This window comes from Fringilla coelebs, assembly GCF_963513975.1.
Source record: "Fringilla coelebs genome assembly, chromosome: 8".
Taxonomy (NCBI): Eukaryota; Metazoa; Chordata; class Aves; order Passeriformes; family Fringillidae; genus Fringilla; species Fringilla coelebs.
In genome coordinates, this window is record NC_140066.1 from 4,164,443 (window position 1) to 4,179,005 (window position 14,563).

The 14,563-nt window shown below is 54.2% G+C and overlaps 2 protein-coding genes across 3 annotated transcripts in view; one reads left to right on the forward strand and one right to left on the reverse strand.

The window, feature by feature from the left end:
• Positions 1–2,148: 2,148 nt before the first annotated feature.
• Positions 2,149–9,484, reverse strand: ANAPC16 (anaphase promoting complex subunit 16). 2 transcript variants are annotated; one of them, XM_084210864.1, is made up of 4 exons: positions 9,351–9,484; positions 7,580–7,737; positions 5,594–5,668; positions 2,150–3,898 (listed from the first exon to the last, which is right to left on the reverse strand). In XM_084210864.1, the coding sequence occupies exons 2-4, from the start codon at positions 7,719–7,721 to the stop codon at positions 3,783–3,785; spliced, it is 333 nt and encodes a 110-aa protein (XP_084066990.1). In that variant the 5' UTR covers positions 7,722–7,737; positions 9,351–9,484; the 3' UTR covers positions 2,150–3,782. The 2 variants fall into 2 exon arrangements, with proteins under 2 accessions (XP_084066991.1, XP_084066990.1); XM_084210865.1 differs by lacking the exon at positions 9,351–9,484 and having other exon boundaries at positions 2,149–3,898; positions 7,580–7,736.
• Positions 9,258–14,563, forward strand: part of ASCC1 (activating signal cointegrator 1 complex subunit 1) — a gene marked incomplete at its 3' end in the record, with an annotated part of 29,919 nt that continues 24,613 nt past the window's right edge. Inside the window, exons 1-5 of the mRNA XM_084210881.1 lie at positions 9,258–9,282; positions 10,839–10,966; positions 12,045–12,144; positions 12,981–13,078; positions 14,288–14,466. Of these exons, the coding sequence (XP_084067007.1) occupies positions 10,855–10,966; positions 12,045–12,144; positions 12,981–13,078; positions 14,288–14,466 (489 nt within the window). The 5' untranslated portion in view covers positions 9,258–9,282; positions 10,839–10,854. The remainder of the gene's footprint in view (positions 9,283–10,838; positions 10,967–12,044; positions 12,145–12,980; positions 13,079–14,287; positions 14,467–14,563) is intronic.

Genomic DNA, 14,563 nt, shown 5'->3' on the forward strand with positions numbered 1-14,563 from the left:
GGGAGGGGAGGGCAGGCAATGTGGGGCTGGCAGCTCCTTCTGCTTCCCAAAAGAAGCTGAGATCCAGGCCACTCCTCTGCAGCAGGGCCTCTAGGAATGGTTTTGGGCTGGAAAGCAAAGTTTTAGTGTTGGTAATCCCTGCACTTCCCCTCCCCTGGCCCTGCTGCTGGCAGTAAACCCGGCGTGGTTTCTGAGGAGGAGCAGCGTGTCTTTTCCCCTGACCTGCTGTCCTTTCTGGGAGAGCAGAGATTGAGGCTTTCTGGACAGTCTGTTCCCAGCCAGCTGTGCCTGCCCCCGGCTGGGACTGAGATTTACTCCATCGTTCTGATTTCCAGCCCGGCTTTGCAAAGGGTTAAGCGGGAGCCGGGGGAGCGGCTGGCACTGGGGAGGGTCCTTGGCCGGGCCCCTGCCCGCGATGTGCTGAGCTCAGCGCTTTTGCAGGCTGCAGGGGGAGGGGGCTGGGAAGAAGGAGGAGGAGGAAGAGGAGGAGGAGGAAGGGAGGGGATGTACTGAGGGGCTCAGCGAGTGCTCTGGCTCACGTCGGGTGCGCACTGTGCCCCTGCACGGTGGGGAGCAAATTCCTGCCCCGTGGGCTACTGCTATGGAGGAGTCCCCGGGTTCATGTTTTTTCCCAAAAAAGTAGCTCTTAGGTAAATTTACACACCGCTGGGATCCTCTGTGTCCAAGTAACAGAGGGGTTGAGGCCACGGCTTTTCCTGTGCCTGGTGGGGTGGGGGTGGCAGGCACACGAGGGGTGACCCTGCATCCTCCGAGCCAGCTCTGACAGGTGAGCTTTGGCTGCGTGGGACGCGGTGGCAGGTCCCGGCGTGCTGCTGGCCGGGCAGGTCTGTGCCACAGCCAAACCTTGCGGGCCCGTCTCTCGGCCCTGGGACAAGCAGCTGCAGGAGCCGGGCGCGGAGGAACAGGGAACAGGGAACGTGCATCCCCGAGGGCGGCGGCCGGGTTTTGGCAGCCGGGATGCCGAGCGCCGGGTCGAGTGCCGGGTCGGCACCGCGTCCTTGGCAGGGTGTGGGCTGCGAAACTCGTCTGGCCTTGGGTGCTTCTGGGGGAAAAGATGGCAGAGGGTGTTTCTGGGGGTGCTGCATCTTCGGCGTGGGGAGAGGCCGTTCCCGGTGGCGTTCCGCCCGGGCAGCGAGGCGAGCGCGTGCCTTGGCGCCGCGGCCGGCGGTGGGGCCCCGGCCAGCGGCGAGAGGAGCCGGGGAGGGGAGGTGTGAGCGGGCCTTGTGCCGGTACATAACGTTCTGCCGCGAGCACCCACAGGAAAACCAACAGCAGCTCTGAACGAGGCTCTTTGTTCGGCTCTTTTTTTTATTTTCCCTCCCCTCCCCGCGTCAACTTCTTCTGGCAGCGGCCGGGCTCCCTCCCCCCTGCGGCCCCCCGAGCTCCCGGGACCCCGGGGCGAGGGGGACGTGGGGCTTCCACACCCCCAAGGAGAAATATCCACCGCTGGCGCGGCCCCACCGATCTGCAAAGCAGGAAATAGGTTGGTTTGGGAATTTCCAGCTGCCAGGGAAAACCTGCGTTTGGAGGAGGGGGAGCGTGGAAGGCTTTTGCCCGTACAGATCCCTCCAGTTCTCCCTGCCTTACATAAAGTGTTTACTGAGCGGGAGGAGGGAACGGCCAACAACATGTTTTTGCATTCGTAGTACTGTACAGGGTGAACTTTTCACTTCCTCTCAATGGCTCTCACACATGTGTCTATTTTGGTGCTGGGCACACATACAAACACACCATGTACAGCACAGAGCTGGGGACGTTCCCTGCTCCTGCTCTGTCCCAGCACAAGAAACTGCTGCAAAACAAGCAATGGGAGGAGGGCGAGGGGGATAAATCTCAGCCCCGCCGTGTTCTGGATCTGGACGGGGAAGTCTGGGCAAGGCTTGGGCACTGCATCCCCTGGGCAAAGCTGCAGGCACCGAGCCCCTGGCATCCCAGGAGGGCTGGCAGCGTGGAAAAGTTTCCTAAGTTGAGCAGTGAAAAGGAAAAGCTCTTTCTGTGCCTGATTGTGCTGGGTCAGCGAGCAGGGGTGACCGGGTCTGAGTGAGGGAGTTTGGGGGATCTGCTGCTCCGCTCCCAAACCCCACAATGATACGGGGTGAGGATTTTTGGCAGGTTTGGCCAAGGTAGATGTAGGTGGCTGGAGCGAGCAGGATTAAAAATAGATGCCACCGAGCGAACAAAAAAGTGGAGGGCTGAAGCGCTCCCTTCTTTCTCGAGCGAGCCCATCTGGGAGGGAGTTTGAATCCCGCCTGCCGTCACGTTTGGAGCGCTGCTGGCCGCGGAGCCGCTGACTGTGCAGGAGGCCCCCGCAGAGCAGGGGCTGGCAGCCCTCCAAGGCTGGGGAGGAGGTTTTCCGGGCTGGGGCCGTGGCTGGGGCGGCCAGCGTGGGACAGTCTCAGCCGAGCTCAGCCCGACGTGAGAACGCCCCTGTGCCGCTCCGGCAGCCACGCGGTGAATTTCCACGGAGCTGGAATTGTGGCTTCACCTGCGGCTCAGGCAGCATGGGGCTCTGGATTGCCCACAGCTGACTCTGGCACTGGAACTGATTCATGCACAGCAACAAACACAGAAGGTGGCTGTATGCTTTTCCCCCCTCAGTTTTAGCTAATTGCTGGTGATCTGAAATGGGAATGGATCCCAGTTAATCTGTTTCAATGCAGATGTGGCTGGGCTGAAATAGTGAGTAAAAAATACAATCATCTCCTAAGTGAGATGTTGAAAATGGAAAAATTAGGCATCTGGAGCAGTAAATCAAATAATTGCTTGCATATGGTGCTGCTCCTACCTCCTGCTGGCCAGCAGAGCCATGGGGCGAAGGCTCTCATCCATGGAAAATCAACATTTTGAAATGGTTACGCCAGAACATGGAAATCCAGTTCCCTCCAAGAACAGAAGTGAAGTACAACCGAAAAACAAGATGATTAAAATGGATGAGTTTAAACCAGGGTCTTTTCTTCTGGCTGAGTTAAACCAGGATTCAAATCTGACTTAAATCAAGCTACTTTTGAGCACAGTTTGGTTCCTCTCACACTGAACTTCAGTCTACCATCATGACAGTTGATCTGCCTCTGAGCTTCACTAAACCTCCTTAACTCCCAAACAGCTGATTGTTTCCCTCATCAGACCAGATAAAGAGTTTCAAAGACAGAGTTATTTTATTGTCACAGAGAAATCTAATACAGAACAAAGAGGACAAAGTTTCAGGGTATTAAAAGACAGAGCGGTGTCCTGCCAGCGCACCCAGAGAAACAGCGAAGAAGAGGGAACGGCTTGGGCAATGGCCGAGGCACTGCTGGAGGAGGTGACACTGCCTGGCCCCTCACCCAGCCCTGGGACAGTTTGTGTCCATCCCCCAGAAGGATGGCAGGGGCTGAGGAGTGCTTCTGGCATTTGCTCCGGAGGGTTTCCCCGCTCACCCGGCGCCCCGGCTGCGCTCCAGCGGGAACCCGGGCCGAGTTACGAGGTCGCCCTCCCCGCAGCCACCCTGTGCGTGTGCCCCCCTCTGTAAACAACACAGGGATTATCCAGGGGCTGTGCAGCTGATCCTGCCTTCTAAGTTACAGAAACCAAGCCCTGCCAGCCTGTAAGGACCTACAGAATCTCGTCATTTCCGTTTATTGGCAGCTTTACGGGGGATCCCCACTCTCAAAAAAAACCAAAGCCCCATCCTGCCTGTCAGCATCTGATAAATGGGGGGTGTTTTGAAGCCGGGCCAGGGAACGTTTTTCTTCTGCTCCCTGACAGCAGCGATCCAGACACGCTCAGCCTGAGGAGGGAGTGAATCCCAGGAGCTGCTCTATTGGCTTGTACCTCCACTCATCTGCCTCCAGCTCTTCCACCAGACCGGCAAGTTTTTCCATCCTTGCGACTTGTTGATCTGCGAGGGGTTCAAAGGTAACTGTGGTTTGCAATGGCAGTGCAATTAAACCTTTCAATTAGATGCAAATTCCCAGCTGTCAGTGGGGAGCAGGGCAGAATAAAACCCACGGAGCCCATTTGAATTCAAACCCACTCTGTGCAAACAGCGAGGAGAAAGCAGGGACAGGCTTTTCTGCCCCAGTGTGTGTTTACCCATCCCTGCCCGTGCCACGTACATTCAAGTCCTAACAGGGAAACATCAGGCCCATTAGTGTAGGGGGTGAAAACAGGATGAAGCTCATTTCATAAAGCATAAATATTTATAGCGCAGAAGAACAGAGAAGTTCAGAGAGGGCTTGGTCAGCCCATGGTAGAGCTGGGTGCAGCAGGAGGAACTGTGCTTTTGATGAAGGTCCTTGGAGGAGGACCTGGATGAGTGTGGCAGAGGGGCTCTGCAACCAGAGCCTGCTTATGGGAGGAAGGTCACCAGACAACATCTTCCTCTCAGGTTTATTTATAACCAGCTGGGCACACAGGGTCCATTTTCAGTTAAATGTGCTGCAGTGGTGCAGAGATGGGAACATCCCTTCTCCCAACTCTGCTGGAAGTCTAATACTGCTGTAAACTCACTGCAGCCTCTTGGAGAGACGGCCCAGGGCTAGCAAGAGGCGTAACATAAACTGTGTGTGATTTATGCTGACTGCAGCAGTGGGTGCTTTGAGAGGGACTGTTCTCACTCCACCTCCTGCACCCTTTTGGAAACTGTCAAACAAACAAGCCAAAAAATGATGACCTCGATCTTTTTTTTTAAGCCCTCTGCCTTTCTTGAAGGGAGAAAACAGGGAGGTGCTCCACAGTTCCAAAGGCTGGCATCTATTGGGATGCCAGGCTGTGTAGCAGCCCCTGGTAGCTGCAGCCACAGCAGAGCTCTGGAAACAATGGCTCTGGAGTTCAGCTGTGCTTTCTGGTGCAGAAATACAGGATCACGGCCTTGCAAGCTGCTGCACACCCCCACAACCGGAGGAGGACAGGAAACCTCTCCACTCAGAGACAACAGGTGGAAGTACCATTCTGGCTGACAAGAGGCGGGGACCAGAAAGGATGTGACCCTCAAGCAGCAGACAGGATCTGCTGCTGGGCCCTGTGAGAACCGAAGCTGTGACACAGCCCAGCCCATGGCTGGGTCACAGGCACCTGGGTGAGGGCAAAGGGCCTGGCAGGGAAGCAGAGGTTCAAACAGGACGTCAGGCTGCTCCCTGGGGAGGCAGGGAGTGTACTCAGCCCTGTCACGCCACACCACGCCACGCCATGCCACGCGTGGCCGCCTCCCGAGTGACTCTGGAAACCTCACTTGACCCTGCCAGGGCCACAAGGGCTCAGCAGAGAAACAAAGGTGGAATGGAGCGTCCCTCTGCCCCAGGCCAGAGAGACAGTCAGCGTTGGGCCGAGATCAGAGCGTGGGTGTTTCCTGCCCAGAGCCTCCTCCTCCCGCCTCACCTTGTGCTGCCACACAGCCATGGAAAAACAAGCTTCGGGAGGCACAGCCCGTTCCCACCCCGCCTCTGTGGGCTCCCAGCGCTTTGCATAGGGCTTGCAAAAGGACTCAGTGGTGGCCTGACTGAGCGTTCCCTCTGCTTTCTTGTGGCTGACAGCCCAGAGCAGGTCAGGCTTTGCCCCCGCCGCCTTCCCCGAGCCACACGCGGCCGGCGCTTACCGTGCTTCACTTGCTTCAGTGTTGATGCAACCTGAAAGCTGAACACAGACTCGCACAGGAACCTCTCAGAGCCATCTGTAAACAGCAAAAGGAGTTGGTTGAACCCCAGAGTTTGAGGCTGAGCAGCCTTCAGAGTCCCTGACCTCCTATTTTTATGTTTGAGGTGTGGGTTCACTCTTGCCTCGTTCCGACACTGACTGCAGCCCCTGGGACCCTGCACAGGGCTTTGGCTGGTTCCTGATGCTGCCTGGGAAGACATCCCAGGAGGAATTCTGTTACATCCCCTCTGACAAGCAATTTTGGTCCATTTTAAATAGAAGTTAGGCTAAGGAGAAGCCAGGTAATGTTATGGCAGTCTCTGATTCCCTCAGGGCTCAGACGCTCGTGTCCTTAGAATGCTTTAGGATTTCCCACGGGCTCAGACCATAACCCTACATAGAGCCTCAAATAATGTGTATCTTGCCGTCCAAGCCAGTAATTGATCATGCAAGTGACTCAGAAATAAAACAATCTGGAAAACACAGCTAATTGTGTACCAAGCACCGACATAGTTTATACTGCCTCCTTCTAAAAAATCCCAAAATACCTACGGGTTTATTTAGAAACAAGCGAGATAGCTAAAGCAGCAATAAAAATCAGTCAGCCAGTGGGAATTTTTGAAGAGGAAACTGCAGCTTCTCCACTGGCAGCTGCCTGATGAAAGAATGAGTGTATCACCTTTGGTGTCAGAAATTCAAAAGCCAACCTAGAGCTTCCTGCAACAGGGACGGTGTTTGGTCGCTGCTGCCACCCAGAGCAGGCCAACTGCTGTGTTCCTGGTAAAGCACAGTCCAGCCCAAAGCACAACCCATTTAAAGCTCTGTGCCACAACAATGTGGAGAGAGCAGTTTCAAAGACAAAACTCTGGAAAAATCTAATCCAAAGCTGAACCCCAGGGAAGAGCTGGAGTTTGACCGTGCTCAGAGCTTCCTCTTACAAGTGCTGCCCCGAATCCATTGTGGAGACATCAGCAAGAATTTTTTCACAGAAAAACATTGGAAGGGGCTGTCCAGGTAGGTGGTGGAGTCACTGTCCCTGGAGGTGTGCAAGGAATAACTGGATGTGGCACTCGGTGCTCTGGTGCTGTTGGCAAGGTGGGGATTGGTCACAGGCTGGACTCGATGGTCTTGGAGGCCTTTTCCAACCTAAATGTTGGATTCTCTCCTCCGACTCCCTGTCTGTCCTACAGAGTGGCTCTCAGGAGGAACAGCTGCCTGTCTATTTGCTAACACGAAGTGCTTCATTACTTTAATTTGTTTTGAGGGCTTGTTAAGTTCTGTGAGCAAACCTTTAGTCATAATTACTTCAATAGCCTGGCATATGGGCTCTAATGTGTAATAAAAACAACCCTTCAACGGCACAGCCATCAGCTCCCAGCTGCCCTGTGCTGCTGTAGGGACACTCCGGCCTCGGTCCCAGCCGTGCCACGGTGACAAGGGAAGTTCAAGGGGAGCAGACACAGAGACCCTGGTTTAACCCTGCCCTTCCTCCCTCACCCAGAGCTTGCTGGGCTTCTCCTTCCACAATCCCCATGAAGCTGGTGGCAGGGCTAGGGCACCCAGATGCAAGCTGGCAGGGAGACAAGCTGCCTCCTGGACTAACCCAGTCAAATCCAACCCAAACCAAGAAAATTACTACTTCTGCCAAGAAAAATATTCCTGTCTCAGCTATCCCCGCAGCAAGCCCTGCCCGACATCAAAGGATTAGCTAACAATGAGCAATTAACACCGTCATGTTCCCTTTCAGGTAGATGCTTCCCGGTCTGAAGTGTTGTCATGGAGATAAAAAGCACGTGGCTGCCAGAAAAATCACTTCTTCATGGACTGGTGGGAAAGCCGGGACAAACCAAACCCCGGTGCTTCCTTTCTACCTCCAGCTTTTCCCAGCGGGGTGGGAAGTTAGGCAACGGGAGGAGGAGTGGGGAGGGAGAAGGGCAGCAGCAATCACCTTCCAGCATCTCCCCAGCTCCTTTGGGATAAGTGAAGAGGGCTTTCCGGGGCGGCGCCAGGTCCGAAACGCTGAACCCCGAGCCCGTCACGGAGCTGCCGCTGACTCCGCCGGCCGAGGAGGACGAGGAGGAGGCTGCCATTGCACCCCGGGCCAGCCTGCCAGGACAAAGAGCAGGAGTTAGGAAGGGCATCTCCGAGTTCCCCGAGGAGGGATGAAGGCAGTGAGGGGCAGGACGGAGCCGCCCCCGCTGCCCCGGAGCGTCCAGGCTGCCCTGCGTGTGTGGGAGAGCTGCCTGTGCCCGCTGTGGGGATGGGCACAGAGCTGTCACACCCCGAAACTGAGGGTAACCCCCGCTCCAACCCCTCGGAATTCCCCCGGGAATTCATCCAGAGCCTGCACAAGGTGCAGGTTGCTGGCCTGAATTCACCGGCCTTTAGCTGCGCTGGCGCTTGTCCCGCTCCCCAGGGCCATAAAAGGCGGGGTTTCTTTCCTTTTTTTCCTCCTCAGTTTCCAGGAGCACAAACACAGAAGCGCCGCTGCCTCATAAAACCTGGAAGGCTGCGGGACTGCCAGTTCCAGCACCACATCCTGCAGGGAGCCACGCCGTGCCTAACCCGCAGCAGCTGCTTTCTGCATCATTCTGCCTTTAAAAAACGCTGCATCTGACTTGAACTGAGCCTGAGGCTCCATCTGCCCGTGCAGCACAATTCCCGCTGCCTCTGGCACCCTCTCTTCTCAGAGTTGTTTTTAAGAGGTACTGGGTTTGTCAGGACATGGGAATTAGAAGTTGTCACGTCCCTCTCTGATAGTACAAAAGGTGTCACTTGGCCCTTTATCAGTGACAGCACTCGCTGCTCCTCCAAATATTTATAAGCGCTTCCAAATTGTCCTGCCCATTTAATTCACTTCTGTTATCGTATTTATTACACTGCTGCAGGCCCTGTAGGGTACAGACAGCACCCTTGGGAAGCTCTCGAGGGTTTTGTGGAGAAAATAGGGTTTTAAGATCTTAAAGCCCATCTCATCCGACCCCCTGCCACAGGCAGGGACACCTTCCACTGTCCCAGGCAGCTCCAAGCCCCATCCAGCCTGGCCTTGGGCACTGCCAGGGATGAGACAGCCACAGCTTCTCTGGGCAGCTAATTCCACCTATATTCCCACTCTGTCAGTGGGAAGCCGTTCCCTTTGTCCAGTTCCTCCATCCCCTGTGAGTAAGTTTCCCAAGAGCGCTAAATGTTACTCTGGGCAACGCAGAAAACAGCAGCTCACAGGAGGCTGGGGGCTTACGGGCCGTGACGAAAAACGCCTGCATCAAGCAAACTTTTATTTTTGCCACGCTACACGCAGCAACACCTCCCTCAGCAAACCCCAAGGCTCAGCTCCCTGCTCGCAAGGGAGGTGCGACGATCGTTTGCGCTGAAACGATGCCAGCCGGGGCTCGCAGACCCGACAGATTCCTAAGTGTGGCTGCAGGGGGTTTATTTTAAACAAACACCGAGGAGAGGAGGCGGCAGGTCGGGGCGCTGCCTGGGCCTGTTACAGGAACCTCCAACCAACGCCTCAGGCGCCTCAGGAGCCGCCATCTTGGGGGGGGCGGAGAGCCCCGCGCGACCACGCCCCCAGCGCTCGTGACCACGCCCACCTACTGGCCACGCCTCCTCCCCGCCCTCCCGCCCATGGCCCCTCGGAGCCGCTTCCCGGTGAGTGCGGAGCCCACGCGCCGCCGCCGCCTCCGCCCTCCCCGCGCGCCCGTGCCGTCGCACTTCACCTTCCGGGCCGCCGCCGCCTCCCGGCGCCCCCCGGTCCCGTTGCCGAACCTTCTCTCCTTCACCCGGGAGCTCGGACGGCGGCTGGGCGCGGGCGGCGCGCGTGGCCACGCTCGCGGTGCATGATGGGGCGAGGCGCGCGCCACTTCCGGCGGGACGCGGTTGTGAGGGGGGGGGGAAGCGGGATCAAAATGGCGGCAGCGGCGGGGGGAACGGGCACGGTTCGCTGCTCCCGCCGCCTTCCCGCTGGGGTGTCAGCGTAAAGCCGAGGGGTTCTGATACTGCAGCACCCTCGGCGCCCCGGGAATTTGCGCGGTGCGGCCCCTGCCGCCCTTCCCGGGTGGCCTGGAGTCGGTTCTCGCGGAGCCTCTCTGGATGCTGCCGTCGGGAGCCGGATCCTGCGGCCCCAGCTGCGCTCTGCCTCCCCCTGCTCGCTTTTCAGAAGCACTTGTGTCAAAAAATTGGGACACTAATGTGTTAAAAACAACTCCCCCCACCACAAAAAAAAACTGCATGGAAGCAAAAGCCCCAGCGACTGATATTTCATGGGTTTTTGTGTCATTGTGCACAGTTGGCCTCTGCACTTCTTCCCTTGAGCCACCGGAATTATTACTTTTATTGAAGTGTAATGGTTTTTATTATCCGTGTGAGTGCACATGATTGTGAGTCATTTCAAAAGGTGGGGCTCGAACTGAGGGGAGAAGTATGAACCTTCTCAACCTGATGTCACTGTCTGTGATAAATGCTAGTTCTTTCTGAGGCAAGCTCTTAATTTTTTCCTGTTCAGTTTTAGTGGACAGGTGAACCCTCTGACGAAGGTGATTTTTTTTTTGGTGGAAACTTTCTTTTTTGAGTACCAGATTCTGGTTTAAAATTGAGACAACCAATATTAAATTAACCATGCCAGTGAGTATAGAAATTTAGTGCTGGAGATGTAAAGTCTCTGACAGAACACTGCTGGCGCTTTTTTCTAGCGCCATTAAATGTTCTTCGCTCTAAACATTTTAAACTTAGTGCCAGCTAAAGCCCAAAGAAACTCTGAAATGTCACATTGCCTGAGGTTACAGTGACTTTTAGCTGAAACCTGTGAGTTTCAGAGTTACATAGCTCACACTGCTTAAATTTCCCGTTTCCACTTGATTGTGCTTTATGTACTTGTGACTTCTCATCAAAATGCTCTTTGATTGAGACACAGAAGGTTTCAGGAGGTGTTGCCTTTCTGAAGAGTCTACATGGAGGAGCTTTTAGCTCAAGGAGGGGAGGTTGAGAGTGAATTTTAGAAAGAAATTGTTCTCCTGTGAGGGTGGCAAGGCCCTGGCACAGGTTGCTCACAGAAACCCCATCAGAGCGAGCTGAGATAGTGGAAGGTGCCCATGGCAGGGCGTTGGAACCAGCTGAGCTTTAAGGTCCCTGCCAGCCCAGTGTGCAAGGAAACACTGAAAGGAGCTTTTCCCTGGCCTGGGTGAGCAGAGCTGTCTGTGTTGTTGCAGTAGGAGGAGGAGCAGGATGGATGTGCTGCGGCCCCCCTTGATAAGGATCGGGGGGCGAGTGTACCGCAAAAACCTCATCCGAGAGCAGCCCTTCCCGCAGGAGGAGGAGGAGGAGGAATTCTGTGCAGGTAAGGAGTGATGCTCACCAGGTGGAAACATCAGCACTGGGGACCTAGGGAGCTCTCAGAGTCACCTCTGGTGCCTTTGTGGGCACAGAGACCTGCCCCTGTGGTGGATCGGGGTGTTCAGGAGGGAGGAAGAGCCTTTGTGTTGGTCCCTGATGGTCCTGCTGCCCAAAGCAGTCCCAGTTATCCCAAGTGGGTTGGCTGACTGTGCTGCTGCCTGTTCTGTCTTCCCAAGATCTGTTCTGACTGTTCATCAACCAGATGAGCTGTGTAGATCTGTTTTTCCCAGGTTTCTTTCTTTTCCCTACCATCTTTATTTGCAGACATGGCAGCTGATTGCTAAAGACCGTCTGTCTTTGCAATGTTTGTGCCTTTAAAACTGGCCTTTTGGGGACAAAATTCTTCCTGTCCTTGTGTGCTTTGGTTTGTCTTTCTGCCTGTCTGTTTGCTGTAGTTGTGGGTCAGTTCTTGAGGGCACAGAAAAGCTCCTGTGTTACTTTTCAGATGGGGGTGTGGCCGTTGTGTCCTGTTTCTCCTCCCACCTTGCCTTCCAGCGGATGGCACTGAGCTTTAACCAGGTGCTTTCCATTCAAATTCATCCCTGCTCGTGTTGGATAGGGAATAGGAAGCGTGGATTCTCCCAGGGTGTTCTGTTTGACCTGAGAACAACCCAGCAGCCTGCGGATGAAAGGTGCATTTGTTTCTAAATCACTGGCTTGAATCCTCAGACCAAAACTCTCCTCACCTTTCATCTGTCTTCTTCTGCAGCCTTAAATTTCTGAATTGGCTGCCAGAAGAGACCATTCCCACTGTGTGGGAATTGCACAAACTCCAGCTGAGAAAAAACCTGGGCTGTAACTACCTGCTTCCTGCGCCTCCCAGCCGGCTGCATTTAGAAGCTGTCATTACCTGTTCCGCAGCTGGCAGCGAGGTGATAAATACAAAGCAGTTATCCACAGCAGAGAGGAGCCCATTCCTTCCTTCATTTCACCTTGAGAGAAGGCTGGCAGGAGGCTGTTGTCCTCCCTAAAGCACTGCCAGGCTTTACAGAGGTCTGGGTCTGACGTGGTTTTCCCAGTAGGCGCCGGTGAGTGCGCGGACGAGCCCTGCGATGCCTTCGTGGTGGAGGAGACCGAGCGAGGCTTCCAGTGCCGGCTGGAGGTTCCCAGCCCCTTGTACAAGTGAGCCTTTATTGGGTTTGCAGCCAGCTGGGGAAGAAGTTGAGCACAGAATATTTATTTTTTGGAGGTTTGGATCTCTGGGATGTACTCTGTGCTCGGGGTTGGAGTGGTGGGGAAGGGGAAATTGGCAACGCCTTTAAGTGCAGTTGGGCCTCGCTTGACTCCTCACCGGCCCCGTGGTAGGGACAGCAGGTGGTGCTTGCTGGCTGGCAGGAGAGGCTTTGAACATCTCTTCCCTTGAACATAAAAGCATCAAGGAGGCTGGGAGAAGGAAGGGGAGGAAGAGCTGGAGCGAGCAGCCTGGCAGGGGGAAGTTGGTGGGAGCTTTCAGAGAAAGCACGCGTGACTGGAATTGGCTATTGACTCCAGTCCCTTGTTTACTGGGGAACCTGTAGTGTTCAAAGTTTTGTCCAGTTGTTTTTGACAGTTTTATTAGTTAGATAGTTTTGCTGAAATATAGAGAAGGAAAAGTGGTCCATTGTGTATTTGGATGCTGGCAAATGACTACCTTGAGCAAAGCAAAAAGCAGAGAAAGAGCCCTTATTTCTTCCTCAGCTGGGATAATGGGAAAAGAGGTAACCCAGCTGATGGAGAGGATCTGGTGGGCAGAGCTGTTTTGGACCTACCAACTTATTTTAACTTAAACCAGTTTTGAGCCATAGCTCAGCATTGTCCCAGGCTGGACATGTGTGAAATCCTGGGGATCACCTCTGTGCCTGCACGTGGAGCTGGGTGTGTGCATCCCTCCAGCACAGAGGGTCCAGCTCTGGACACAGGTGATGGAGAGTGGCCCAGTGTCACCATGTGAGGGAAACTCTTGCACTTTCTGCCTCCAGGTACATCATAGGGAAGAAAGGGGAAACCAAGAAGAGGCTAGAAACAGAGACTCGAACCTCCATCAGCATTCCCAAGCCTGGAGTGGAAGGAGAAATTGGTGAGTAGGATGCACAAAATGGATGGGCTTTTATCTGCTCTTGCACAAGCACAGTTTAAGCAGGGAGGGGGTGCTGGAGGTGTTTTCCCTTTAATTCCTACTTCTTACACAGCACTGGCTCACTTTTTGGCCCTGGGGAAGGCACTTCACTTTTCTCCTGAGCTTATTTTTATTGTCTATAAATCCTTATTAAACTGTGTTTGGTTTGGTTTGTTTTTTTTTTTTTTTAAGTCACTTCATGGCCTTAAATGGCTTGAGAACTTGGGTCCTGAACGTGTTGTTTTTGTTTGGTTTTTTTTTTTTAGTTTTGCTTTTAAAATAGTATTCCATCAGTAAGAAACTGAAATAAGCATTCAGAGAAATACCTTGTCTATCTGTGTGCAAAATAAACATCTGCACATGCTTTAATATGAGAAGGGTTGAGACGACATTCGTGACTTTCTGGTGCTGGCACAAGAGCCCAGCAGTGAGAGCAGGGCTTCTTGTACCATATGTTCCCTCTCATCACTTCCAGGGATTTAAAAAGAAAGGAGACCTTGCTCATCAGGGCTGACCCTTGTGGGCTCTGCCAGAGTGGGTATTTGGAGGGTTCCTTAGGGCATGCTGCAGAGATTACTGGCGCAGGGATGTTTGTGACAGGGCTGTGAGGAGGAAGTGCTGGGAGGGTCCCACTGTGATGCTGCACAGGAACACGGTGCTGCTTCTCAAGGAGTGGGTCTTGACTTCTTCCCAAGAACTCTGAAGGACTGTTAGGAAGGTTGAGAGATGTTGAAAACATGGGATAATAGGAAGCCAAAGAAATTTTGCTCCTTTTGAGCTCAAGTGTTCTCTGTTTGGTGCCTTGAAGTGCATGCACAAATAACAGAGACAGTCTCGATCCTTGATAGATTTCCATGGTATTTTCACTCTTGACTGCCTATCTGAAAACATGGAATAATGCTCTAGAAATCTGAAGGGTCCCTGAACTGATGGGCTCTCAGTTAGTGTTTTTCAGGCCCTGAGAGCTGAGGGATGCTTCTGATGGCATCCTCCTGTCTTTGCTGAGCAAAGCACAGCCGCGTCAGGCATTTTAAGTCAAGCAGGGCGTCTGGCAGGTTTTTCAGTGCATGGCTGGGGGTTTTGAATCCTGCTGCTTCCTTGGGAGGCTGGCACTGAAAGCAGAGAGCTTCAGAGAAGCAGAGAGGCTGTTGGTGCTGTGTTTGCCTGCAGTGATCACGGGGCAGCAGCGGAGCGGGGTCGTCTCTGCGCGGACGCGGCTCGAGGTGCTCCTGGACAGCTTCCGCAGGAGGCAGCCCTTCACACACTTCCTGTCCTTGCCTCTCAACCAGCCTGCCATCCAGGAGAACTTCCTGCACTTCAAGGAGGAGGTGCTGCAGAAGTGCTCAAAGGTAAGGATCCACACCAGGATTAGAGTGCTGTTTCATTTATTGGGAGAGCTCTTTGGCATTTTGAAAATCTTCCTTCCTATTCCGTTCGCTAGGAATG

Excerpts from the sequence above, each read along its gene's own strand:
- ANAPC16 (XM_084210865.1), bottom strand. The coding sequence starts at position 7,721 with ATGGCAGCCTCCTCCTCGTCCTCCTCGGCCGGCGGAGTCAGCGGCAGC. Across the intron at positions 5,669-7,579 it reads AGCTGGGGAGATGCTGGAAG|ATGGCTCTGAGAGGTTCCTG; the intron begins GTGATTGCTGCT and ends TGCTGTTTACAG. Across the intron at positions 3,899-5,593 it reads ACTGAAGCAAGTGAAGCACG|ATCAACAAGTCGCAAGGATG; the intron begins GTAAGCGCCGGC and ends AACCCCTCGCAG.